Raw genomic sequence first — 24,905 nt, 5'->3', positions numbered from 1 at the left:
TGTGTGTGTGTGTGTGTGTGTGTGTGTGTGTGTGTGTGTGTGTGTGTCACTCATCTGCCCCTCACATTCCTCTCACACTCCCCAATCACGCTGGCCTGAACATCACTCTGACATTGTGGCATAATATCACGCCATGCGCTGACAGGCAGCGCTCCTTCGCCCCTGTGTGTTGTTGTTGTTGTTGTTGCGTGGGCTGTCTGTGTTTGTGTTTAAGGAAGAATAAAAGAGACTGGGGGATGAGAGATTTTTGTGCAAAATTGTCTTTGTGCTCTGTTTTCAGATACTAACAGTGTCAGGGCTGATCACCTACCCACATCTCATCCTCATCCAGCTGTCACATCCGCTCAGTTCCCAGTTGCAGCAGAAGGCCTTTATAAACAAAAGTAACAACTGAATGTCAGAGTTGGGATTTGAAGAAAAACTTCAGTACTTCAGGGAAATGCATCAATTGCTTGGATGTTTGTTTTTTTTGTATTTTAAACTATTGCTCTTTATAAGTACTTCATTACTGAGTTGCTTTGATGGCTAGCTGCACATAGAGAAGAAAAGGGGAACGATTTGAAATGTGTCCCAAATGTGTGGAAGTTAATATGTTATATTGTTTCTTATTTGAGCATTTGTTATTGAACCAGTTGTCTTGTACTTCTATTGATATCTCTATTTAAGTATAGACATTTCTAAATAAACAGATCTGTACTGTTCCTTGTCTCCAATACCCTTTCTTCCAACAAATTACTAAACGCTTTTGCCTTTGAGCTTATGGTCATTGCGGGCTTCCGTAGTACTCGTAGAAGAAGAATGGCCAGTTGGATGTGGCTCCGCTGTATTTTAGGGCCTCATTTGCAACGAATTCACCGTTCAACGGACCAGTCTCGACCCGAGGGCAGGGCCGGGAGGAGGGTAGGAATACCTATAATATTTTGCGTTTGTTTTAGAACAGCCGACTGCGAAAACCGAGCAGTATTTAATCTGTTAGCATTAATGTAGCTCCGGCTGCGTCCCGGAAGTGTCAAGTGTTTGTTATTGACACCCTGCTGTCACTGCACAGAGCAGCCGGGGTGACAGTTTGTAAATGAATGAAATGACAGGCCCACATCAGTACGCTCTTCTTCACATGTTCAATTCATTTATACTTCACCGTGACAGTGATGGCGACAGCCCGTCCAACTGGAGCTTCATAAACTGTTTTCCTCAGACACTAACCTTGTTAAGCTAACGCTAAGTGGGGAGCAGGAGAGGGGGAAACTTTGCCAGCACGGGAGGAGAAAATACTAAGAGTAGGCATACATGTTTACTGTCGCAGAGCCAGTGTAAAGACGGTGTGTAGCTGGAATATCTATATCCATATCTAAATGGATGCAGCCCGTGGTACTAGCTGCTAGCTAGCGATAGCTATCTGAAAGGCAGACGTTAAAACAGTGCTCATGGTATGAACATGTTCTCTCACAGCAGGGATGGAACTACCAACCCGGGAGTCTGGAGAAACACACGGACAGCATCCTCGGTTGGGTCAGTGTGGTCGTATGATTGATGATACTGCATGGACAAGGTTAAGAAGTTCTGTCAAGTGAAGTTTGTGTTTTCTTCCTCCAGGCTTCAGCACTGTGGTCTCTGTCCTACTATAGCTCTCCTCTTCTCCTGTGCTACCTGTACAGGAAAGGTAGGTTGTATGAATTATGTTTGGTGGGACTTATTTCTTCTCCACTGTGTACTGCAGTTATGACTAGAGCTGGGGTGATTGGAAATGTATTTTGACCAACTGAAAATAAATGAGCAGCGACGTTAAATCACATCACACTATCTCTGGTTCCAGCTTGTCCAATGAGAGGATTTTCTACATTTCTTTCATTTAAAGTTTCGTAAATGTAATGTTTTGTTATTGTTGTTTTGGGCTGTTGGTTGACATTTGAAGATGAGAAACTGTGATGGACATTGTCACGATTTTACGATGCTTAATAAACTAAATAGTAGCATCAGTTGTGACATATCATCAAAATAGTTGTTCCAAAGAAGGACAGAAGTGGTTGTACAAGAGAAGACTATTTTGACTAGAACTGGATGATAATTCAGTCTTGATTTCTTGAATTTCAGCTAAATAACCTGGCATGTTATCATGTTAACTCTCTGCAGAATTCTATAGTCAAAGATTCTGAAAAAAGGTGTAGTTACATCAACTGAATCACCCAGGAAGACTGTGCAGCAATAGAAATTAATTGCCCGAGGTTGTATGCTACTCCGTAGTGTATAATTGAGCTTCTGATATTGATTTATAAATATGGTTCTAGGGTGGTTGTCAGAGGGGGGGGCTTGTTATGTGGATTTCTGTGACATTGTTGCTTTGTGTATTTTTAGGTTACATCTGCAGCAGTAAGCTGGTTCCAGTGAGTCAGTATGTGGGAACAGTGCTGGTGTGTCTTCTAGGAGTCGCCTGTCTGAGAGGTGAGGCTCCAGATTTCAACTTACCGGCAGGCGATGACTAATTCAGTACATTCGTCTTATAGATATCACATCGGATGCTGTATATGCCACATGCAAATAAGATTTCATTAACATTGAGACCATTGTACAAGGTCTACACCCACAAAGCATACTAAACGCATCCTGCAGGCTTTGCAACAAAATACTTGTGTACTCAGCCTCTCTCTCTCTCTCTCTCTCTCTCTCTCTCTCTCTCTCTCTCTCTCTGTCTCTTCGTGACTCTCTTTCCTTTCCTCACCCAGGGTGGGGGAGATGGAAAAACTCGGAGTATCTTCAGTTTCTCTCCATTCTTGAAGAAAACAAAAAGAATCACACGCCAACAAATAAGGTGCGCTCACGGCAACCTGAAGTACTTATCAGGATTTACTGTTGGTATTAGTATGAACAATTATTGGGGAATAATGGGACATAAAATAATATTACTCCTGTCTTTGTAAGTATCCATATTGACACATCAGAACTTAACTCAAAGGACAACTTATTTTTTGCTTCTGCTTTCCTTGTAGAAAACGCTGAAGTGCTATGACTTTGACTTCTCGTTCTGGCCTTCGGATTTCAGCTGGACAGAAGTCAGCAATCTGTACGTTTTTTTTGTTCTTGTGTTTGAAATGTTTTTACTGAAATTCTATTACCACCAGGGTCAGTTCATTATGAATACGTGCACACTCAAAGAACTTTGAAGTTCACTGGATAAATGCATCCACCAAATGTCAAATGCTTTGTGGCTCATCTGTTTCATTGCAAGCCTTTGACTCTGTGTTAAACAGAAAACTCTCAAAGGCTGGCGTTTCTCTGCTAAAGCCAGAGCCCAGATTAAGAGGAGCAGCAGACAGTGTCCTTCACACTGTGCGGACTCTACCATGCCACATCATCAGGTAAATGCACTTTATGCAGCATAATCCAAAAACAAAGACTCTACATGATTCCAGGACGACACTGCAGTGAGGCGATTGATGCTGTCTGCATCTTATTTCACTCCTGTTAAGTCATTCTTTTCCCTGACAATATAAAGTATTTGTCCAGTGTTGCTCCTGTGTCATCATGTCTAGTTTCTTCCTCTGCAGTTTTCTTGTTGCCCACTCATTTGGGAGGAGGATGCTGTACCCTGGCTCTGTAGGTTTACTGCAGAAAGCCATGCGGCCCATGCTCCTGCAAGGCCAGGCTAAGTTAATAGAAGAGGTAAAAAAAACACACACTCGCCCTCTAACTGTCTATATTCATCTCAATAAATACCAATTATCATTCTCTGTCGATTTGCCTCCACTTTTCACAGTTTGACGGCCAAAGGAACAAGCTTGTGGCCTGCGATGGCAATGAGATCGACACGATGTTTGTGGATCGAAGGAGAGACGGGGGGCAGACCGGCCAGACCCTGGTTAGTCTCTGCAATGATTTGTTGTTCCACTGGAACTCGTGTCACATCAGTCACGTCACGGGTGGCTCCTGAAATGTATGACTTCTGCCACAGGTCATCTGCTGTGAGGGGAACGCAGGCTTCTACGAGGTGGGCTGCATGAACACGCCACTGGAGGGTGAGCACTCATAAGAGTCGAGATATGTTTATAACGCAAAAGCACAGAATTTCTCTTAAATTGTAGTTAAATCTTGTGTTGATGTAGGTGGCTACTCTGTGCTGGGCTGGAACCACCCTGGCTTTGGAGGCAGTACGGTAAGCAGTGTTTTAAGATTTGCTACTATGTCTTTAAACTAGCATTGGCTCACAACGTCACATAGTTAGACAAACGACACAGTGGGGGAAACAGCAGCATGTTGAAATTTTGGTTTCAATTTGACCGTATTGCCCAAGAGGATGAAGTCCACTCTCATGGTCGATATTATCAGTGGGGTGAAATAAAACATCGTAAATCTGTTTCGTCTTCGGAGGTGCGTTGTTGAGTGTTACTGTTGTGTTTTAATAATGCATGGATATTGCCTTCTTACTTTCTGCCAGGGAGTGCCATTCCCCCAGAATGAGGCCAACGCCATGGATGTAGTGATCCAGTTTGCAATGCACAAACTGGGCTTCCAGCTCACTGACATTGTGGTCTACGCGTGGTCCATAGGAGGATTCACAGGTACAGAACAAACAGACCAATACATGAAGGGCACTATGCTATAAAATCATGTTATTTAGTCCTTCCTTCCTGGCTCTGCTGATCCCTACTCATTTCATCCCTCTTAATTTCCCTTCTCAGCCAGTTGGGCAGCGATGTCGTACCCAGAGATCCAGTCGTTGGTGTTGGACGCCTCCTTCGATGACCTCCTGCCTCTGGCGCTCAAAGTCATGCCCGACAGCTGGAGTGAGTCCTGGGGGTTAAAGGGCAAACAATCTGTTATTTGTTTCCAGCAGGGAGCTTTGCTTCAGCAACTGAAATGTCTTTGTTCTCTGTTAGGGCCGTTGGTACAGCACACAGTCAGACAGTACATGAACCTCAACAATGCTGAGCAGCTTCTCAAGTGAGTGGGACAATCTATTTAATGTGATATTAATCATTCAAGTCCAAGTCCGGTATTATTGAACATTACGCAACATGTTGGAGTGCGATTGTGAAAAACAAACCTTTTGTTGTTGTTGCTCACAGTGATGTGGTAAATTAACACTCAACTCCTTCTCTTCCTCCAGATATCAGGGAGCAGTCCTGCTGATCAGGAGAACCAGAGATGAGATCATCACCACGTGAGTCTTCATTTTCCATTGGGTTTTGCATAATGTCAGCAGGACGCATTTTGGTTGAAATAGGACGTTAAATAAGGGCATAACACCTTTTTAGTTAATATGGGATCCAAAGTTAGACTTTCTTTTTTGCACCTGATGTCGGGCTAACCCAAATAAGATTTCCTATAATAAAAAAAACCATCCAAACATCAATTTTTTTTTTAATAAAATGCAAGAAAATCTATAATTGTATTGTTGGGCATTTGCTGTTAAATGAATATATATATATATACACACACACAGTAGAAGCATGTCAAGTGGCATGCCATTTTCTGTACATTATAGCACTATAACTTACACCATAGTTATATAATACTCGAACATAATTAGAAACAATTTCACACCAGAAACCTACCCAGAACTTCAATCATCTACCATTTACAACACAGTAATTGTCAGTATGTTGAGTTAATTGCCTTGCCAGTAGCTTTCACATGCCCACTCAAAGAGCCCTGACACTGTAATAAGTTGTACTCTGTATATTACAGGGGTCCAGAGGACGTCATGTCTAACAGAGGCAATGATCTCCTGCTTAAACTGCTGCAATTCAGGTCGGTATTGTCAATGCTGGATACGATCAATGTTTTCTGACTTGTTGAGTGACACAAGTGGTGTTGTCTTTTTTCTGCCTAGGTATCCAAAGATAATGACCGACGAAGGGATTAGAGTTGTCAGGCAATGGCTGGGATCCTCCAATCCCTTAGAAGAAGGTGCGTGTGATGTAAAAAATCATCTTTTGTAAATTAAAATTCAGGATCTGAACACTTGTGAGTTGGTATTACAACAGCTCTGTGTAAAGCCAGCTCCCTGTTTCTCTACAGCATCCGTGTACAGCGGCTATGAAGTGGACGACGACTGGTGTGTGTCTGTGCTGCAGTCGTATCAGGCAGAGAGAGATGTTGTGTTTCCATGGAGTGTTGGTAAGCCCTCAGGTCCTTTTCACATTTACAAGGCAAATAAACTGCACACAGGACTTCCCTCATACGTGCATGTTTCGCCTCACAGTACCTTCGCACACACTGTTTTGCATCTCTGTTCCCAGGTGAGGATATGATGATGGAGGGAAGACGGCAGCTGGCTCTTTTCTTGGTAAGGAAACAGTCTTATTGTGTCCGTGCAGATGTTTCTTCTGTCTGGTTTAAAGGGCAGCCACCTGTTGTCTTTATCACACCGCTCAGAGTTGGAATACAAAGTACATCTAATTTCCTTTTCCGCAGTAAGCCCCATTTTCAGCTTACCTTTTCTCTCACATCTGTTCAGACGACATTACCACGGAGAAACACCATTCTGGTCGCCATAGTAACCGGCTCACCTGTGCTCTCAGGTTGACTGGTGTAATATATTTCACCGCGCTCAGCTTATTGAAGTCATTTAACATCAAACAAGACCAGTGCCATCAATTACAGCTAATGCTATGCTTTTCCTTCCCTCTGAATTGGGCTTCATTCACCTCCGGTTGTAAATCCTTAAGAGACGGGAGATTTGTGAGGCACTGAGCCAGAAAGACCGAACCTAATATAATCAAGTTCTACACTTTTTGTTCATTGCCCTCCCACACCCCTCGTATCTATTCCTCCTCCATCCCCACTCTTTTTTTTTTTTTTCTCTCTCCCAGGCACGGAAGTACATGCGAAACTTTGAAGCGACACACTGCACTCCTCTCCCCGCCTCCGAGTTCCACCCGCCCTGGAGACTGTAAAGAAAAGATGGATGGATGCGAGGAAACGAGCAGCAGAGGATTTGGATGGCCTGTGGTCAAGAGCGTATTTCTAGCATGGTGTGAATGTATAACTGTGATTTTGTTCCCGATTCTTTCCGACAGATTAGTCGTCATGTTTTTAGTGTTGCTGTGGTGGCATCTGGTCTACTACTACTCCTCATCCGGAGCCACAAATCTGTAAAATATGGTGCATCTTATTTTTTTTTGAGGTTAGATTTGATTCATGCTGTTCAGTGTTAGTCTCCTAGGGGGGAAAAAAAAAAGGCATTTTGTGTAAACGCAAAAGCTATTTCTCTCCTTCCACCGCTCCCTCTTTGGCTGGATTTATAAAGAAGCAATTACAAGTAGAAATGCGTAGCTGAAATTTAAATATTGTAAAATAATCTGCATAGTTTCTTTAAAATGCAGCCAAAGTGTTAAAGCTTTTCAGGTTTTTCTTTTCTGTGGACACCATCTTTATGAACAAAGCTGTATCCTAAAATCATGCTCTTACATGTTCTGTTAAATATGCTGAATAAAATGTTTGACATAAGGGACTCATTTGCTAATTACTTGACGCAAGTGTTAAATTGCACAAAGATACAAGAGACTGAGATTAATAAGATTGCCTCAGAACAATACACTGCTGAAGGCAATTGTCTACCATTAGAGCTTTATTAAATTCCCACCATACAACAATTAACTTGTAAAATTAATACAGACATGAAAAATGTGGAAATAAATCCTGATTTACATAACAGAGGGGGAAGTCACATCATTTTCCTGAAGTTGTCCATGGCTTCTTTGACTTTTTCAAGTTCCGTTTGGCTCTGCCGTAGCTGTGGAGAAAAGGAAGTCGTCATTTACTTTTTTTTCTTTTTTTACCACAAAGTGTTACTCCCCGAGAAACCCTGCAAGTCAATTTATTTTTCTCACCTTCTCGGCATCCTGCTCCTGCACCTTCACCGGCACCTTCTCCTTGTAATCACTCTTTGCCATCTTCTCTCTCAATTTCACCATCTGTTTCTCCAAGTCACCTTTCTTTGTCATCAGCTTAGCCTCTTCCTTCTCCACATCGATGAGACCCTTGGGGGAATTAAAGGTGCAGTGAAGATGAGGGCTGGCTATAAATAATGATCTTGTTATTTCAGGGCAGTAAAGGAATAACTAAACTCAAAATAAAGCAGAGGGGAAACCTAGTTTAAGTAGTATTCCATGCATGATTTCAAACTAGGTGAGGGGCATTAATGCTCTTAGACTACTCGGGTAGTTTAACTCGTCAAAACAAAACCAGTGAATTTAAATGTTTTGCAACTGACATATTGACACATCAATTCTTGTGTAGTGATGGCAAAACCAAGCAAAATTGAACAGATTCCCTTCTCACCTTGAGCATAAGGTTGACGGTACATCTGTCAGAGGCGATAGCCACAGCACAGCCTGCTGGGACAGGCTGGTTAGCTGTCAGAGCGATGACGGCCTGAGAATAAGACAAGGTCTGAATCTGCAGACTGTACTTCTGCACCTGGGACGCAGTCGCAGAGTCAATGCACTGGAGGTAGCCTGGGAGAGAAATGGGCAAATGAAAGTTTAGATAATGAATTATTATTTTAGAGTAACTCTAAGGATGAAGCTGGTGTTTGTCATCTTACAGTCGGCTCTGGTCTTGGTCAGGTTGTAGTCGGCTCTCAGTGACCGGATCGTTTTGATCACAGTCATAATGAACTCCATGTCGCGGTCGACCTCCGCACTGTGCCAGCAGAACTACAAGTCACAGAAAAACATAACAAAATAATTATTGCAGGGGCTTTCATTTAAAATAAGTGTTCACCCTCTCAAAATATCTCAAATGGCAACTTTATAATATCTTCAGTTCTGACCTGTACAGGCATCTGTACATCAGTGAGTTTTTAACCAACCCTCATTCCCCCTCTCCTTATCTCACCTCCTCTGTATCAGGGTAGGGTGTGACACAGATGCTAGGCGGATCACTCTCAGGTCGCCGACGTGGTAACCTCTGATAGAGCTCCTCACTGACGAAGGGCATCACAGGAGACAGAAGGCGCAGACCGACTTCTAAGCAGGTGTAAAGGGTCTGTCTGCACACCAGGCGCCGTCTCTGGCCAGCGCCGTCTTCCTCCGACTTACTGAACACTGGTTTCACACTTTCCTAGAGGACAAGAAGAGTGGGAGGGGGTCAGCTTTGGTACAAAGTCTTCTGCATTGACACAAACTTTTTACATAGACTATTTTAAGATGAATGGACCGGAGGTGCTCGCTGGTCTTAAAACATTTCTTACCAGGTAGACGTCACAGAGCTCGTACAACCAGAAGTTGTAAATGGCGGTCGTGATGGTCGTGAAGTCATAGGCCTTGAAGCCGGCATCACAGAGACCAACAGCTGCGCTCAGTCGAGACAGGATCCACCGGTCTGATACGTTCTCCTCTCCGCACAACTGAAGGGATTGAAGGAAGAGCAAAAGAGGAAGAGGTTCAGTGAACACGACTCCTGTCCGTGTACCTCTAAGGTAGCGTGTACACATTCATAAATATTAAGCAGGACAGCATATGAGTAAACGAAACCCCCCAGACTATTTAATGGTAACAAAAAACAACTGTTCTACTGAACATGTATTTGGTCAGAAGGGTTCGCGTGTCGTTAGATGAATATGAATAAGTAGGGAGCAGAGCTTGTTTATGCTCACTGTCCTTCATCTCTTCCCCTGGTCTCACCTGGGCTTTCTCTGATGGTACAAAGTTGTCTCCCAGTGTCTTCATGGCAAACTTCACAGCGTTCCACAGTTTGTTGCAGAAGTGACGGTAACCCAGGATGCGGTTGACATCCAGGTTGATGTCTCTACCTGAGAGACACGCATACAGGAATACAAGGAAGGATTTCAGTGTATCTTAAAATTAATTGCTTCAGTAATAAGTGACCTCATACTGACAGATTGTAATGCTGTTTTCCAGTGTTTTGATATATTTTATGGAGGCACAACAAGAGAGAGGGCAAGAAAAACTGAAAATACAAATGAGTTCACCTTGGCTAGTGTAGGCACACAGAGCGAACCGGAGAGCATCTGTGCCACACTCTGGGATGCCGTTTGGGTAGTCGGACGTTTGGCCCTGCTTTGCCTTCTCCACCTCCACAGGATCCAAGTTGCTGTCCATCAACAGGGCATGAAGACCCTAGAGGGTAAGGGGATGGGAAATAAGTCGGGATGTCACCACTAAAAAAAGAATGATGATTTCATCCTTTCAACTGCTTGATGTTTAGAAAGGTAGGAAAGAGAAAAAGGGTTTTATTATTAAGGGCAAAGTAAAGTTTACTACAAGTCCTTCAGTGCCCTCTAGAGGACAGATGTGCCTCCTCTGACTGAGCATGTTTCCGCCCAGCTGGTGAAGAGATTGATGGCCTCAATAAAAGCTTGTTGGAAGCAGAAAGGGGTGCTTAATAAATCTTACAAGAATATGAGCCTCGGGGGAGCAATGTGTGTGGGGTGACCATGTAAAAGACAACCCAAATGGGAGAGAGGAAAGACTGAATGTCTGCGTGTATCTGAACAAGCATCACAATGTGATTAGGCTTTACCTCGAGGGAGATCCCTGTAATGACGTCCAGAGGGTCAATGACGTTGCCCAGAGATTTGCTCATCTTCCTCCCGTGGGCGTCCCTCACCACTGCATGCAGATAGACCTGGAAGAGAAGCATGATCATTACTTAGTCACGTCCAGCTAATAACACTAGAATCCCACCCCTGTTGTGTTACGGTCCTGGTTCTGGCCGTTTTGATTGGTCTCACCTCTTTGAAGGGCAGCTTGCCGGTCAGTTTGAGGCCCATCATCACCATACGAGCAACCCAGAAGAACAGGATGTCATGGCCCGTCTCCAGCAAGGTGCCAGGGTAGAACACATTCAGGTCCTCGGTCTGAAGCGAGATGGTAAATAGCAACATTATGGATGGAAACGCATAAACAAAACTATGTTTAAAAGTCATATTTTACAAGTAAAAGTACTCGTAATTTGGGTGGCAGCATTTCCAGTATATTATTATTATTATTATATATTTTCTGTTTTAGAGCAGTGTTTCTACTGCAGAAGATAACTTTACTATCTACTGCAAAGAAATGACATTTGTGTGAGAAGGAAGGTGGTTGACCTCAGTCCTTTACCTCATTAGGCCATCCGAAGATGGAGAAGGGGAAAACGCCAGACGAGAACCAAGTGTCCAGAACATCCTCATCTGAAAAACAGGGACAGAAATGACGTAACGCGTATGAATATGGAGTAGAATTAATTACATTAGGTCGATCTGTGTAGTAGCAACACATGAACTGATTAGATAACCTTCACAAGGGTTGTGGTAGTGAGACTGCTTCATTAGAAAGTGTTAAATCTTACCTTGTCTGAGGGTTATTTTGTCAGCGGACACATTGAAGCGTTTTGCTGCCTTCTCTCTGGCCTCCTCCTCCGATTTCCCACTCACCCAGTAATGACCATCCATGTCCTAGAGACAAAACAAAAAGTAGATAAAAGAAAGAAAATGGTGGAATAACATCGCACAAAACTTTTATCTAAAAGCCTCCGGACCTTGACGATAGTGACGGACATCAGCTTACCTCTCCCGGTTTCACGGCGGCATCGTCAACGGTGATGAAGTACGCAGGAATACGGTGACCCCACCACAACTGCCGCGAGATACACCAGTCCCTGAGAGGAAGACGGATGAAACATGAAACTCACTCCACACTTTATTGTGCAAAATCAATCAATATCAACACATTTAAAATAAAAGGATAATTACCGGATGTTGTCCATCCAGTTGAACCACGTCTTGAGGTGGTGATCGGGGATGATTTTGAGCTGTCCCTCTCTGACTACGTCTGCGGCCTGCTTGCCCATTTCCGCGCAGCTTACGTACCACTGCGGCTTCAGCAGCGGCTCCACGATGTCCTTTGAACGACTGATAAGAGTAGATTCGTAACGCGGCTTTAAGGATGACCCCCGAGTAAGATGAAAAGATCTAAAAACACGAATAACTTGTGTTCTACTTGTGCGCACATGGACCGCACTTTACCTGCAGACAGGGACAACCATGGGGTTGTCTTTGATCTCTTTAAACTGGCCTCTGTCCTTGAGAGCCTGCAGCACTGTCTTCCTGGCCTCGAAACGCTTCACGCCCTGGGGGAAGAGAAAAAAAAGAAAAATTGAGACATAAAAGTGCTACACCATGCACACTGTGAACAAGCCTGACTTTTAGTGCCACGGCGAAAATGCACAAACTGCAGGGGGGGGGGGGGGGGGATGATAATGAGACACTATACCAGGAAGGGAGGAGGCACATTAATGAGCAGGCCATTTTCATCCAAAATGTTGATGAAGGCCAGATTGTGTCTCTCTCCAACCTCGTAGTCATTATGGTCATGAGCCGGGGTGATTTTGACAGCACCTGCACAGAAAATGGTGCAGAGGGACAGGAGAAAACACACACACACACACGAGAGACAGAGAGAGAGAGACACAGGAGAACACACACACACACACACAAGAGAGAGAGAAAGAGAACAGCCATAATAAGGAAAGAGAGAAAGAGAAAGAGAACAGCCATAATAAGGAAAGTGGCCTGGCTTAACGACATGTTATTATTACTTATTCTCAGCACAATGCAGGCTTCCTGTAACCATGCCTACCTGTTCCAAAGCTCATGTCCACAAAGTCATCGAAGACAATCGGCATCTTGCGGTCACAGAAGGGGTGCAGCACCACTTTGCCCTTCAGATGCTGATATCTGGAGTCGGCAGGGTGGACGGCTACAGCGGTGTCTCCCAACATTGTCTCAATACGAGTTGTTGCCACAATCACTTCCTCGTCTAAGAAAGAGAAAGAGATGCTTAAATAAAAAGCTATTACTGAAGTGGCACAATGTGTCTTTGCAGAAGATATTCTGCTCCCTATGAGCTCACATACCTGACCCGTCCACCTTGTAGGCGAAAGACACCATCACTCCGAACTCCACTTTCTCTTTGTAGCCAGGGACAGGCAACAGAGTCCTGCCAGTGAGCTCCTTCTTATCCACCTGCAAACCAACCAAACGATGTAATCAAGAGAGCACAGCATGGATCAGCACTTTGGATCACCATCACAGCCTTATAACAGGGTTAACAAAGTAAGGCTGGGGACTGGTGGACAAAACATTTGACATCATTTGCCAAAATACCAAAAATCACACTTAAGTCTAAAAAAATTTAAATATATCTTCTCCTTTTCTAAAATGATTATTTTTGGTAAGCAGTCGAGAGCCGGACAAGAAAACACGGGAAGAGGGAGGAGGATGACATGCAAAAAGTGTTCCCTGCTGGACTCGAACCGCTTACGCTGTGGCTTTTGTATTACACATTTTAGCCCTTAGGCCACCAAGATGCCCCCAAAATCTAACTTCTGGAGTAACAACCGTTGTCAAACTTCTCAAATGCATCAGCATTTAAAATAGTCTTATTAAACAGCCACTCAATACTATTTGCCTGGATGAAATACAAGATACATTTTAAAATAGAGTTTACATCTGCAAATATCTGATCAAAGAATATAAATCAGAGAATCGAAAACAATCAGTTTTCAGTACTCAAGAGTTTTGTTGTTTGATAGGCAGCCCGAGTAATGAGTGTTAATATAGGTTCATAGATACATGCACTTTCAATCCAAGTATTTTAACACACAATTTTAGTATTTTTGATTAAATCTCAACCAATGTGTAAAACCCTCAAATTAAATAATAAAAAGAATAGAAACAAGTAGAGTGACTTTTGTGACTTCTAATAGGATGCATACTTGCCTCTATGTCAGAGATGGCAGAGTTTAGTGTGCAGGACCAGTTGACCAGACGCTTGCTCCTGTAGATCACTCCCTCCTCATGCATGCGGATAAAGGCCTCCTGGACTGAGTAGGAAAGTTTCTGGACAGAGAAATATAGACATGAAAATTAGAAATTCAGGTTGTATTCATATTAGTTCAGGGATTTCAGAATACTCACTTCGTCCATAGTGAAGCAGGCTCTGTCCCAGTCCAGAGAGGAGCCCAGCTTCTTCAGCTGGTGGTAGATACGGTCTCCCTTCCTGAAAAGACAAAGGGACTAAGTTATTACAGTGTTCTTTATTCTAGTATTAAACCAGGTTCACATCTCCTCCTTTCTACTTCTTCCTTCACTCACTCGTTCTTCCAATTCCAGATTTCCTGGATGAAGTTTTCCCGGCCCAGATCGTGACGGCTCATGCCCCTCTCTCTCATCACCTTTTTTTCCACCACCACCTGTGTGGCGATACCGGCGTGATCACAGCCCGGGTTCCACAAGGTGGTTTCACCTCGCATCCTGTGCCTGGACGGACAGAAGGAAGCACACCAATTCAATCACATGGTCTTGATAACAACACAATTTAAATGAAATAGAAACAGAAAAGAAACAAAAAGTTACCATCTGGTCAGAGAATCCTGAATGGCGTTGGTGAGGGCGTGGCCCAGGTGGAGTGATCCCGTCACATTGGGTGGAGGGATACACATCATGAAGACACCGCGGGGGTTCTTGTCGCTGATACTCTCCCTCTGCAGAGACAGACGTGTTATTGCAGACTGAAATGATAACTAACAAATATGACATTTTCTGTCGTATGAAGATAGGACTTCTTTACCCCGTACTCCGGCTTGAAGAATCCCTGCTTCTCCCACCATGGATACCAGGCAGCCTCCACATACTCAGGACTATAGGAGTCGGGAAGCGGGCTGATGACATCTTACACCAGAAGAGAAAGAGAGGGAGGGTTGACATATGGACCTGGAGATAGTCACAATAAACTGACAAAACTATACATGTTATGTAGGGAACACAGGGATGTCACTTGGCAGGTGATTGGATGAACCATCTGTCAATCAAACTCTTGCAAAGTAGAAGAGCGAAAACATGTTTTTTTTAAATCAAGAAAAACCTTCAATGTCGATCTTTGCACTTCTTTCAATGAAGAAAATCCAGAACTTCTAGTTCTGATGTAACTGATGCTGTTGCAGCGTCTACGTTAACCTCTTAAGGAGCCATCATTGTTGTTTTAAACGCCTCTCTGTGTCGCATCACACCTAAACTTCTCCTTAGCTGCAGGTAACTCCTCACAGGATGCCGATTGGTTTGAACCACTGTGGCTCGGTCACAAACGCATACATGAAGCCTGACTCGATGGATTTGCGTGCGATTCTCATGTCATCTTAGGATATTGCAAGAATCCAGCTGCCGTGCAGGGTAGCCCCTCACCCTTTGCTATGAATGGGGAAAGCTACAACACCACGTATGGTCACTCATGACTCCACCTTTTGTGACGAGAGAAAACACTCCCACCCACACTGATCAATCACCTTTTTTCTCCCCAGGGGCAGTGGGGACAGTGTATGAGATCACTCCCAACTCCTTCTTCTCCGGTTTGGCCTTTTTCTAACAGAGAAGAAAGCAGAACACATGAAATAAACCATGTATAGGTTCTCAAAGCTGCACCCATGTCTTACAAGACCTTCTATTTGAAGAGGTTCAGTATCCGTACCTCTGTTGACGGCTGAGTCTTTTTCTTTGCCTCCATTTCCTTCTTCTGCTGGAACTTTTCCAACTTTTCTCTCTTCTTAGCATCCTTCTTCAGCTGTGCTTCTGTCTTTGGTGGGCCTGTAGGAGGAAACATGAAGAGAATCAGAATGATGTTTCCACAAAAAAAGAAGTATTCATGAACTGTGGCAGAAGACTCCCTGACCGTTAGCTGTGGCATCAGCAGGATCACCAGCAGCTCCGGCATTAGCAGCTCCGGCATTAGCAGCTCTGGCATTAGCAGCTCCGGCATCAGCAGCTCCGGCATTAGCAGCTCCGGCATCAGCAGCTCCGGCATTAGCTGGAGGGTTTGCATTCGGTGTAACTGGCACCATCTTCTCACAAAGCGTGATCTTCCCCAACACCTTCAGGAACTGTGGCTGATTCGAGCAGGTTGTGAACCACCTCGTAACATTGGTCAAGACCTTCCTGTCCGATGGCTCCAACACCTAAAATAAAATAGAAAAAAAAAAAATCAGATAAAGAGTTGACTGATAGGAGATTTCCCAGCACTAAAGTGTTCATCGTAGAAACATGCTGAGAGACATACAGGTTGCACCACATACGTACATATTTAAAAGGGAGAAGAACAGCTGTAGCTACAGCCATATCAGCCAGGGTGATGCTCTCCCCCACCAGGAAGGTTCTCGGTTCCAGGGCTTTATCGAGAACCTTCAGAACACGGATCAACTCAGCGCGGGAACTCTGCTGGAGCTGAGAACGCACAAGTCGTTTTTAGAATAAAACCCTCACATGATAAGAGAAACCACACACACGTCCAAGAAAGCATGTTGTACGATTGGTCTCACCTTCTTATCCACTCCCACCATCCCCATCAGAGGGAAGACCACAGCGCAGGACACCGGGGTGAGTTCGTTGTCTGCAAAGCTGAGCCACTGCCACACCTGGCTCTGCTGCTTTGCATCCACACCAGCTCTCTTCCCCTGGTCAGCCAGGTACCAGGCCACAGTGCTGGACCCGCTCAGGACGGTGCCACCGTCCCGAGCGTCCAGCACCAGGGTCGGTCTGGAGCGGGCATTCAGGGACGCGGGAGGGTCCTCTGTGAGAGTCTGCAGGCGGGAGGAACCAAACTCTGCAGCTATGAGAGCCAGGAGGCTCCTGAAGTCATCGGGGTGAGGGGACACGAAGAGAGCGGCCATCTCTGGGAGAGACACACAGACATTGAGTACATCGTGAACTGGTTTTGATGTGTTATTCACTTGCTGCTTTCAGTTTACCAAACAAGTTATGCTATCAAAGACATTCTTTATCTGGCTGAAGATGGTGGAGTGGGTGTTTGTTTGTTTCATACCAGTTCAACAGTGTGTCGTCTGCAGTCAGGTTAACCAGGGAAACGAAACTTCTAGCGTTAATAAACCGGTTTAAACGTATTTAAAACATTGTTTAGCATCTTATACTAGTCTACATCATCGTGTAGAAGTGTCTGACACGATAGCTGTGTTAGCTGGTGTGTTTCACTTTCTGCACAAAGAAATCTCATCTCTGCCACCGGTCAAAGGCTGACAAAAAGTCATGCCAAACAGGCTAGTTAGCTTTAGCTAATCAGACAAACTCCAGTTTCTGTGAACGCATCCCGAGCTTCACATGTGTTCACGTTCGTAGCGAGTTTCTTAAACTGTTTTTTTAAGTTGGTGTTTATTGAACCTGTGGCGTGTTATTCGCATTTTTTTGCAGGAAGTTATCCTTACCTGTAAGTGAAACAGAAAGAGCCGTCAGCTTACACAGCAGAGGCACATGAATCCTCGCCTACTCGCTGTTGTCTGATGCAACTAGCAACGTGTTCCGGGTTTGATCCGCTGCGTCCGCCGCAAACCGGAAGTCTGTAAAATGTAAAATGTTTTATTTTTAATCATGATTAAAAAAAAATATCCAACAACCTGTGGTGAAAAAAATAAACAAATATTTAAAGAATGAAGTCAAAGCATTAAAATCACAATTTGACAAAGTTACAGTCAGAGTTAAATAAAAGTACTTAAGTGTCATCATCATATGCAGAATTGAGTGTTATACTATAATACCTATTATATTAATTATGACTACTATTTCATTAGCAAAATAAAAGAATAATGTCGTGGCTCATCGAGCTGCAGCCAATTTATAAATGAATGTAATTTGCATGTAAAATCTTGATCTGAAGTATAAAGTACAAAACTTTAGCCTGAAAAGTAGTGGAGAAGAAGCCGACAGTATCATAAACTACATGTACCAAAATTAAGTAGGAGAACCTAAAAAATAACTCCAGTAATACTTAACTAAATTGGTATCATTAGTTATTTTCCTAGCAATAAAACAGTTTGGAAATAAAAGTAAAAATCCTGCATTAAGTGTTACTATAATAAAAGTCCTAAGTAAGAAGAAGAGTATCAGAAGTAAAATCACTCACGGTGCAGACAGGACTCTTTGAGCGAGTTAAACTATTATATCATCTTTATTACATTATTGGATTATAAGCACTGATGCTTTCACATTCAATGCTTTGCTGGTTGAGCTGGAGCTGATTTTTACTCGTTTGTATATAGCCGCTTAGTAGTTTCATCTATAACAATAGATAATTCATAAACTTCACATATGTTTTATCTACAAAATAACTACCTACTCTTTCAGTAGGTAGTTAAATGGAGTCGATATTTCCCCTGAAATGTAGAGGAATATAAAAGGAAAGTATAATTGAATGGAACCACCCAAGTAAAGTAGATTACCTCTAAATGTTATTGAGGTATATCTGTATTTATGTTTTATATTTGGAAGGTTTTGACTTCATTAATAGAAATATGTTATTATATTAGTGTGTGTTACCATGAGCATTGGAAAGAAAAGGACAGAACAAAGACACAAACAGTATGCCAGCATCCTCTTTTATTAAAATGTACATGTAAGCAAACATTTATCATAACAACTATCATACAATAATTGTTTTGAATAATTACATCCAAAAGCCTTGTGCACAGTGTTTTTTTTTGAATCAGTTGGGTCACTTATCCCAGCAGCAGATTATTTGGACAGCCAGCCACAGTGAAGTGTAAGACCTACATGTAAGAAATGTGATTCAGAAACGTATAGCTATCCTTATCGTAACAACTGAGCTTCAAATTACATCCAACTGAAATAGTCCCCCCCTTTTTCCACGTGCTAAAAAAATTCACAAACCAAAACTGGAGAAAAAAAAAAAAGTTTGTCACTATGACTTCATGTGGACTTTTGTTCCACTTTAAACTCATGCTCAAAAGCCAATTTCCCCGCACCAAAGACCACATCCACCATCCCCATTATTAAACCCCCTCCGATTCTAAACACATTAACTAACCCACTTCCACTTCTCCACACCAGCCTCCCCAACCCGCCACCGAAAGCTTTCGCCTGACCCCCCATCTCTGACGCCACCGTTCCTACGTAACCCTCGCTCTGCTCCCACAGCCGGCCTCCGAAAAACTTGGTCACCCACCAAGCATTATCGAACGCATCGCCAAATATCCCCACTGTGTCTCCAGCCAGGGTCCCCATGCCAGTGACCCCAGTGTGGCAGCTGTTCAGCAGGGCCCCCAGTATGGAGGAGGAGCAGTAGTAGATGCTGGAGCAGCAGTTCTCCCCGATACCCAGTAGCATTTCTCCAGCTGAGCCGGACCAAGACAAGAGGTCAGAAGTCAAGAGGTGGAAGAGGGAGAAGGTTTCGCCAGGAAGTGCAGACAGAACCCCAAGGTCTTCCTGAAGAACGTCCATCACCTGAGTCAAAAGACAAACATGTCAGATCAAAATGTGTGAATAACAAAATGACAGAATGACAGAATGACCGGAAGGCATGTAATGATTTAACACCTGCCGGCCAAACCTTATTCCAGTCTCTGGGAGGAGAGTAGTGGAATAGGGAGATTTATGAAACGACACTGAAGCTGAACATGTTAAAACTGATTTTTTTTTCTCTCCAAATTAACTACACTAAACATCTCCATGTTTTATTTCATAAAGTCTTGGAAGATTGGTCTCTTGTAACAAAAATAAGACTTGAATGCAGAAACAAGTTATGATTAGTAATTCCTTCTATGTCCTGTTGTCTTTTGCCCCTTTCCCTCTTATTTTAATTCATTTAATTTGTCAAATTACCCGGTTCTACACATGGTTTACTAAACTTGTGATGAGGAGTCTGTGGAAACAGTTGTTTAATGTCTTCTGTTGCTCTGGATGAGACGTCTAAAGTCTAACAAAAATACCCCGATGATGTCCTCAGGCTTGGCCTTGCAGTCTACAAATTTGTAGCAGAAGGCCTGTGTTACAAACTGGGGTGTGTATGCTGTATACCGTTGCATTTTGGGAAGTGTAATGTGCATCAATTTCAACCAGTCCCATGTTAGCCTAATGGTAGTGTAATTGCTGGAGTAGCCCTTTATTTTGAATAACATAAAATACAACAATGTCTAAAGGGTTCAGTAACTTGTTTTACCTGTCCAGGTAACTTAGTGACAGTGGAGAACACCGGCTGCAGCGGCACTTTGAGGATGGACAAGGTGGTGGAGAGGACGTACATCAGAGTGCTGCTGGAATTTGTGTCTGTCTCTTGTTCATCCGCAGTTTCATAGTCAGCTGAGGACTCAGGAGACCCTGATCTGACAGCTCTTGAATGTGTCACATCACGCTGATTGATTCCTTCAGTGGCACCTGAACCAACCTCCTCTCCTTTGGTGACCTCTGAACCAACCTCCTCTCCTTTAGTGGCATCTGAACCAACCTCCTCTCCTTTAGTGGCACCTGAACCAACCTCCTCTCCTTTAGTGGCACCTGAACCAACCTCCTCTCCTTTAGTGGCACCTAAACCGACCTCTTCTCCTTCAGTGGCACCTGAACCAACCTCCTCTCCTTTAGTGGCACCTGAACCAACCTCCTCTCCTTCAGTGGCTCGACCAGTGTTTGAATCTACATCTTTAGCTCCTGTGTTTTCACCAGTAAGATCTGCATGCAGCTTTTCTATGTTCCCAGGGAGCCCCTCACTGTGAAGACCTACTCTGATTCCAACAGTCTCCCCATCTGCTACTCCACAGCCCTCTGAGAACAGCTCTGCCACTCCGAGAATCTCCTCCAGCTCCTTCACGCTCACTTGCCTCTCCCCTCCCCCTGTCTCTCTGATTAACCCCATACTGAAGCCACTCTTCCCCTCTGGGACAGTGCAGCACACTGCAGACCACAGCGGCGTTGTCTGACACTCCCCGTCTCCATCCCTGAGACCCCCTACCCCGGTCAGGATGTAGAGATCGCCCCCTAAAGTGCTGCACTGGGGAGAGATGCTTGACTGGACCAGTGTTGTGACTGTTGAGTCCCAGTGTTGAAGCGGGGAGTCTGTGGGCGAGACGTGATGAGACGGATCCCCGCCTCCTCTGAGAAGGGCTGGTACTGCCACTTTAATGTTTTCTTCTTCCTCCTGGCAATAAAAATAAAAAACAGAACCACGTGTTAAAGTATGACTGCATCAGGATCTACTGTATGCAAGCGTAAACTAATCATTACCCAGTCAGTCTATTACCTTCAGATACTTCACTATGTATTTTCAAATATGAATCACATCATTCTATTTAATTGATTTAAATTGTTCAGAAGTTATTCTTGAAGTTATTAAATGTAGTATTAAATACATCTATATAACATGTGCAACATACAAATGCCCTCATCTGTTTTGAACTTTCGTATACTCAGTTTTCAAATGCAGGGACTTGCAGTGAATTGCGAGAGGTGGCTGTTTACAATGTTTCGTGCAATGGTGGAAGATGTATTCAGACATTTTACATGACAACAATATATATATACAGTATATCATCAAAGTATTTGCCACTAAATATACTTCAAGTATCACAAGTGAAAGTACTTGTTCTGTAGTTAATCACAGGAATAAATAACATGCTGGCAGGAGGAACAAATCTGAGGGGTTGTCAGATGATTAATGAGGTAGAAGAAAAGAACAAAACTCATTTTTGTTACACAAATATTGAGTATTTATTCATTTTCTTCACTTCTTTTTATAATCATCGCTTTTTGTGAAATGTCAAAGGCATCATAGGCCAATGGTATCATCTTTTACAATGTATTTTAATGAATTAGCATATCATATTTATTATGTAACGCTATCTGAAAAGCAAGTAGTAACTGTACTGGATTGAAAAGTACAATATTTCCATTGAGTAGAAGCACAAAGTAACATAGAATGGAAATACTCAAGCTAAGTACCTCAAAACTGTGCTTAAGAAAATGTACTGAGTTACTTTCACCAATGATTTGCTGCTTGTATGCTGGAACACCAATCTGTGATTTTGTACATTGAAAAACAGAGGGCAGATAGATAGATGCGTCCTTACCACGAGCTCTTCCCCCTCCTTCTCTGTCCATCCGGGGCTGAGATGGAAGGCAGAGAAGACGGCGGTGTCACAGGTCGGTTTGGACAGAGTGGCGAATGCCTGTCCCCCAGGCAGGCTGTGGCAGAGCAACCCTGCAGAAGAGGCTCCCTGAGGAGGCGTCTGTCTGTAGAAGCAGTGGGTGCAGAGGCTGACGTCTGGCTCCGAGTTGTCCTCAGCTGGAAGAGACAGGCCCGGGCCCAGCACAGCCAGCAGCCAGACAGCCGCAGCAGCTGCACTGACGGCAGTAGGACACAGCATGTTGGGGGTGAGCGCAGCACAATCCCTCTCTCTCACACTCTCTCACACACACACACACACACAGCAAGAGGGAGAGGCTTATAAATAATCCAGTGGTTTCCGTATATAGATGGAAAAGATAAGGTGGCCAAGGTTGGCTGCTGATGTCTTGTGGTTTTCCTAGTCGCTCCTTGTTCTCTCCTCCAGTTTGCTTCCAACCATGTCTGCCTTCTTTTAAAGTCAGCTGTACTCTCAGTGAATCTGTGTTGCAGGCACAATCTTGCTTACTCCTTCATTTCCCTTTCACTGACAACCTCGCCCCCTCTGTCAGTTCCACCCTCTTTGACTCTCCCTCTGGCTGTACCTCCACTTCAGCCCCCTCCCTCTTCAACACTCTATGGTTACACCTTTAACTCCCATTGCTGCTAGGTACACAAGCCGAGCACACACCCATCGAAAGCTGTCAATTACCTGTAAGTCTGCATTCCGAAACAATGGTCGTTGTACAAGCCAAGTCCCTTGAATGACAAACTCTTGCTGTCCATTATTCTTGTCAAAACACATTCCTTAAAGAGCAGATTATGTACCAAGTCAAAAATGTTGCTTTAAAATACGCCCATATCAAGCAGGACGTCACACTTGAAACCCCAGGTAAAATGTGGGCGACTGAGCTCTAAATTTAACAATGTCAGTTCATGAATCCCTCATTAAGGCTTAATCCTGACAGTGTCAAAACCACGGGTCATCGTTTCACCCAGAGTACAGCCGTTCTTCATTTAACCTGCCAGGCAAAACACACTCTCCGTCATGCCTTGCAAGCTCGCTTTACTTGATATTAGAAACACGCCTGTCGAGACACGATGTTGGCACCGATTGTTCTTTACAAGAGCATTAGTCAGCGTGAAGCAAAATGTATCTAGCTCTCTTTTTGACCTCTAGAAGAAGTGGAGTCCAGCCACGCTGCCTTCATGTTGCTTAATTATGGCAAATATGAGCCAAATGTACCCCAGGGCTTCTATGAAGAGAAGCAGAGACCAAGCATGCAGAGATCAAGCGCAATAACCAACATGAACTACGTATACACGAGCTTTCCTCATTCATAGCGTTAGTTCGGTGAATGTTGTCAGTACACATGCCCTAAACATGAGTGTTCACAAAGACCACAGCATACCTCAGTGACTGACTGTAGCTCTGGAATGATTTTTAGGGTGTGATGCTTTGGGTGGGGCCAAAGTATACAACGCTGCATCTTAAATGGTGCGATGAAATTTTAAACAAGCATACAGCAACAATATAGCCTGTGTAAGCATGTTGTCAGCAGAATCTGTGAATGAAACCAGACACCATTTCAACTTGAAACAAAAACTTTTAGTGATCTGAAATGATAACATTTGACATTGTATTCTCTGACACACACACACACACACAATTTGATAGGTGCAAATATAATACATATTAATTAACATGACGTAGCTTTGATTTTAGAAGTTCAAATGACAAAACTGCTTGTAACGAGCAAAGACGACGTAAGATTTGAAAAATATCAAACTAAAACAGCTTTAACGGACTGCAGTTTTAATGCAATTCCAAGTGTGAGATGGTGTTTGGACAATGCAAAAACAGACAAACAGAAGCTGTCTTTCTGCAGGACCCACCTAGCTGTAGTCACAGTTTATGGATCGCTTGACAAAAGATAATCAGCTGCCAGCTTGAAACAGCTTAAAAAGCAAAGTATCCTGTTATTCCAGTGGCAGTGGATTTTTCTTAAAGCTTACAAATGCTTATTTTGTCACAGATTTATTTCTTAATTTCTCATTTTGGAAAACCACATTCATCTGGGAAATATTTTAAAGTGATATTGCAATTAAGCAAAAGTCCACAGGGGGGGAGCTTGGCCCTCCTTTTTATTTTGATAATAGGTAATGCGCTACTCAATTCGGAAAATACTTTGTCACATTCTGTCTTTTGCTCTCACACACACACAGATGTACAAACCTTCCATCCCTTTTATAAATACATCTAAAACACACACCGGCTCTCACTCATTCGGGAGGTCAATGACCAGTTCGGCCTCGTCTCCCTCCCCTCTGTCTTCATCTCCTCTGTCGCTGTCTCCATCGCTCTCTCCCTCCTCCTCAGCTGCGTCGCCACTGAGCATCTGTCTGGGAACCCAGCTGAAGGGGCCGCTGGCTGCCGGAGGGACCGCAGGGGCTGATGGGTAATTAGCTGCTAATGGGGCAACAACCTGAGAGGAATTTGAAATAAAGCAAACATGTCAGGAATGGCAAAAGGATGGGAGATGTGATGAAGGAAGGAGGGGTATGGATGGATGGCTGCACTACAGATAAGCATGTAGCATGTACATAAACTCACAGACCAGAGGGTCATTTCAGCAGACTCTAATGTCTGAGGGGACTGAACATCAGTGTCCTGAAATGTCATTATCACAGGTAATATTAAATAAAGTTGAGTAAAGATTTTAGGACTCTCTAAGTACATAAAAGTCACATATTACTTCCTCTTTCTTATGTAAATATGCTGTAACCAAAATATAACCTACTGGAACACCTTATTTTCCCCTTTTCTCTCTCACCTTCCCCGTTGTGTCTCTCTTGTTTTTAGGCATCTTTGTTTTTCTCTCTTTCTTCATTCGTTCAGCTGGCGGAGCCAAATACTCTGGTGGGAAGGGCATCTGCCCAACACACATGCAGGCCCCAAATTGCCAAATGACCACACAAAACACACAGAAATAAGCCATTTACAAGACA

The 24,905-nt window shown here is 43.6% G+C and overlaps 6 protein-coding genes across 10 annotated transcripts in view; 3 read left to right on the top strand and 3 right to left on the bottom strand.

Annotated features, from left to right (window-relative positions):
- The window catches only part of g6fl (g6f-like), a 10,672-nt gene extending 10,026 nt beyond the window's left edge, over window positions 1-646 (top strand). For both annotated transcript variants that reach the window (XM_031852749.1, XM_031852748.1), the window contains exon 11: window positions 281-646. In XM_031852749.1, the coding sequence (XP_031708609.1) occupies window positions 281-287 (7 nt within the window). In that variant the 3' untranslated portion in view covers window positions 288-646. The remainder of the gene's footprint in view (window positions 1-280) is intronic.
- Window positions 647-785: 139 nt separating this feature from the next.
- abhd16a (abhydrolase domain containing 16A, phospholipase) lies at window positions 786-7,450 on the top strand. 2 transcript variants are annotated; one of them, XM_031852740.1, is made up of 20 exons: window positions 786-900; window positions 1,453-1,509; window positions 1,594-1,660; window positions 2,353-2,439; window positions 2,721-2,806; window positions 2,985-3,058; window positions 3,246-3,353; window positions 3,543-3,657; window positions 3,752-3,853; window positions 3,947-4,010; window positions 4,098-4,147; window positions 4,430-4,553; window positions 4,674-4,778; window positions 4,872-4,935; window positions 5,102-5,155; window positions 5,683-5,745; window positions 5,828-5,904; window positions 6,016-6,114; window positions 6,237-6,283; window positions 6,810-7,450. In XM_031852740.1, exons 1-20 carry the CDS (start codon window positions 799-801, stop codon window positions 6,891-6,893), a joined length of 1,629 nt encoding a protein of 542 aa, XP_031708600.1. In that variant the 5' UTR covers window positions 786-798; the 3' UTR covers window positions 6,894-7,450. The 2 variants fall into 2 exon arrangements, with proteins under 2 accessions (XP_031708600.1, XP_031708598.1); XM_031852738.1 differs by having other exon boundaries at window positions 1,450-1,509.
- A 59-nt stretch (window positions 7,451-7,509) lies between these two features.
- On the bottom strand, window positions 7,510-17,300 carry vars1 (valyl-tRNA synthetase 1). The gene is made up of 29 exons (XM_031852672.1): window positions 17,215-17,300; window positions 16,315-16,667; window positions 16,076-16,219; window positions 15,672-15,954; window positions 15,471-15,586; window positions 15,289-15,364; window positions 14,577-14,677; window positions 14,363-14,490; window positions 14,102-14,266; window positions 13,925-14,006; window positions 13,727-13,846; window positions 12,862-12,970; window positions 12,585-12,764; window positions 12,219-12,343; window positions 11,972-12,075; window positions 11,699-11,857; window positions 11,514-11,604; window positions 11,296-11,401; window positions 11,067-11,137; window positions 10,697-10,822; window positions 10,486-10,590; window positions 9,935-10,082; window positions 9,627-9,754; window positions 9,194-9,349; window positions 8,839-9,063; window positions 8,546-8,657; window positions 8,281-8,456; window positions 7,830-7,979; window positions 7,510-7,732 (listed from the first exon to the last, which is right to left on the bottom strand). Exons 2-29 carry the CDS (start codon window positions 16,663-16,665, stop codon window positions 7,664-7,666), a joined length of 3,906 nt encoding a protein of 1,301 aa, XP_031708532.1. The 5' UTR covers window positions 16,666-16,667; window positions 17,215-17,300; the 3' UTR covers window positions 7,510-7,663.
- A 1,062-nt stretch (window positions 17,301-18,362) lies between these two features.
- On the bottom strand, window positions 18,363-23,395 carry LOC116386472 (uncharacterized). The gene is made up of 3 exons (XM_031852729.1): window positions 21,862-23,395; window positions 19,962-20,933; window positions 18,363-19,246 (listed from the first exon to the last, which is right to left on the bottom strand). The coding sequence occupies exons 1-3, from the start codon at window positions 22,156-22,158 to the stop codon at window positions 18,713-18,715; spliced, it is 1,803 nt and encodes a 600-aa protein (XP_031708589.1). The 5' UTR covers window positions 22,159-23,395; the 3' UTR covers window positions 18,363-18,712.
- The window catches only part of LOC116386674 (uncharacterized), a 7,888-nt gene continuing 4,832 nt past the window's right edge, over window positions 21,850-24,905 (top strand). The window contains exon 1 of the mRNA XM_031853082.1: window positions 21,850-22,165. Coding sequence (XP_031708942.1) covers window positions 21,850-22,165 — 316 coding nt within the window. The remainder of the gene's footprint in view (window positions 22,166-24,905) is intronic.
- Window positions 23,491-24,905, bottom strand: part of ino80e (INO80 complex subunit E) — a 3,592-nt gene continuing 2,177 nt past the window's right edge. For 2 of the 3 annotated variants that reach the window (XM_031852826.1, XM_031852825.1), the window contains exons 7-8: window positions 24,731-24,829; window positions 23,491-24,382 (exon numbers count right to left, since the gene is read on the bottom strand). In XM_031852826.1, the coding sequence (XP_031708686.1) occupies window positions 24,176-24,382; window positions 24,731-24,829 (306 nt within the window). In that variant the 3' untranslated portion in view covers window positions 23,491-24,175. The remainder of the gene's footprint in view (window positions 24,383-24,730; window positions 24,830-24,905) is intronic. The other variant, XM_031852827.1, reaches the window with a different exon arrangement.

This window comes from Anarrhichthys ocellatus, unplaced genomic scaffold (assembly GCF_004355925.1).
Source record: "Anarrhichthys ocellatus isolate YVR2014 unplaced genomic scaffold, GSC_Weel_1.0 scaffold13, whole genome shotgun sequence".
Lineage (NCBI taxonomy): Eukaryota > Metazoa > Chordata > Actinopteri > Perciformes > Anarhichadidae > Anarrhichthys > Anarrhichthys ocellatus.
The sequence above is the reverse complement of the archived record's forward strand: the minus strand, read 5'-3'. Positions and strand labels throughout refer to the sequence as shown.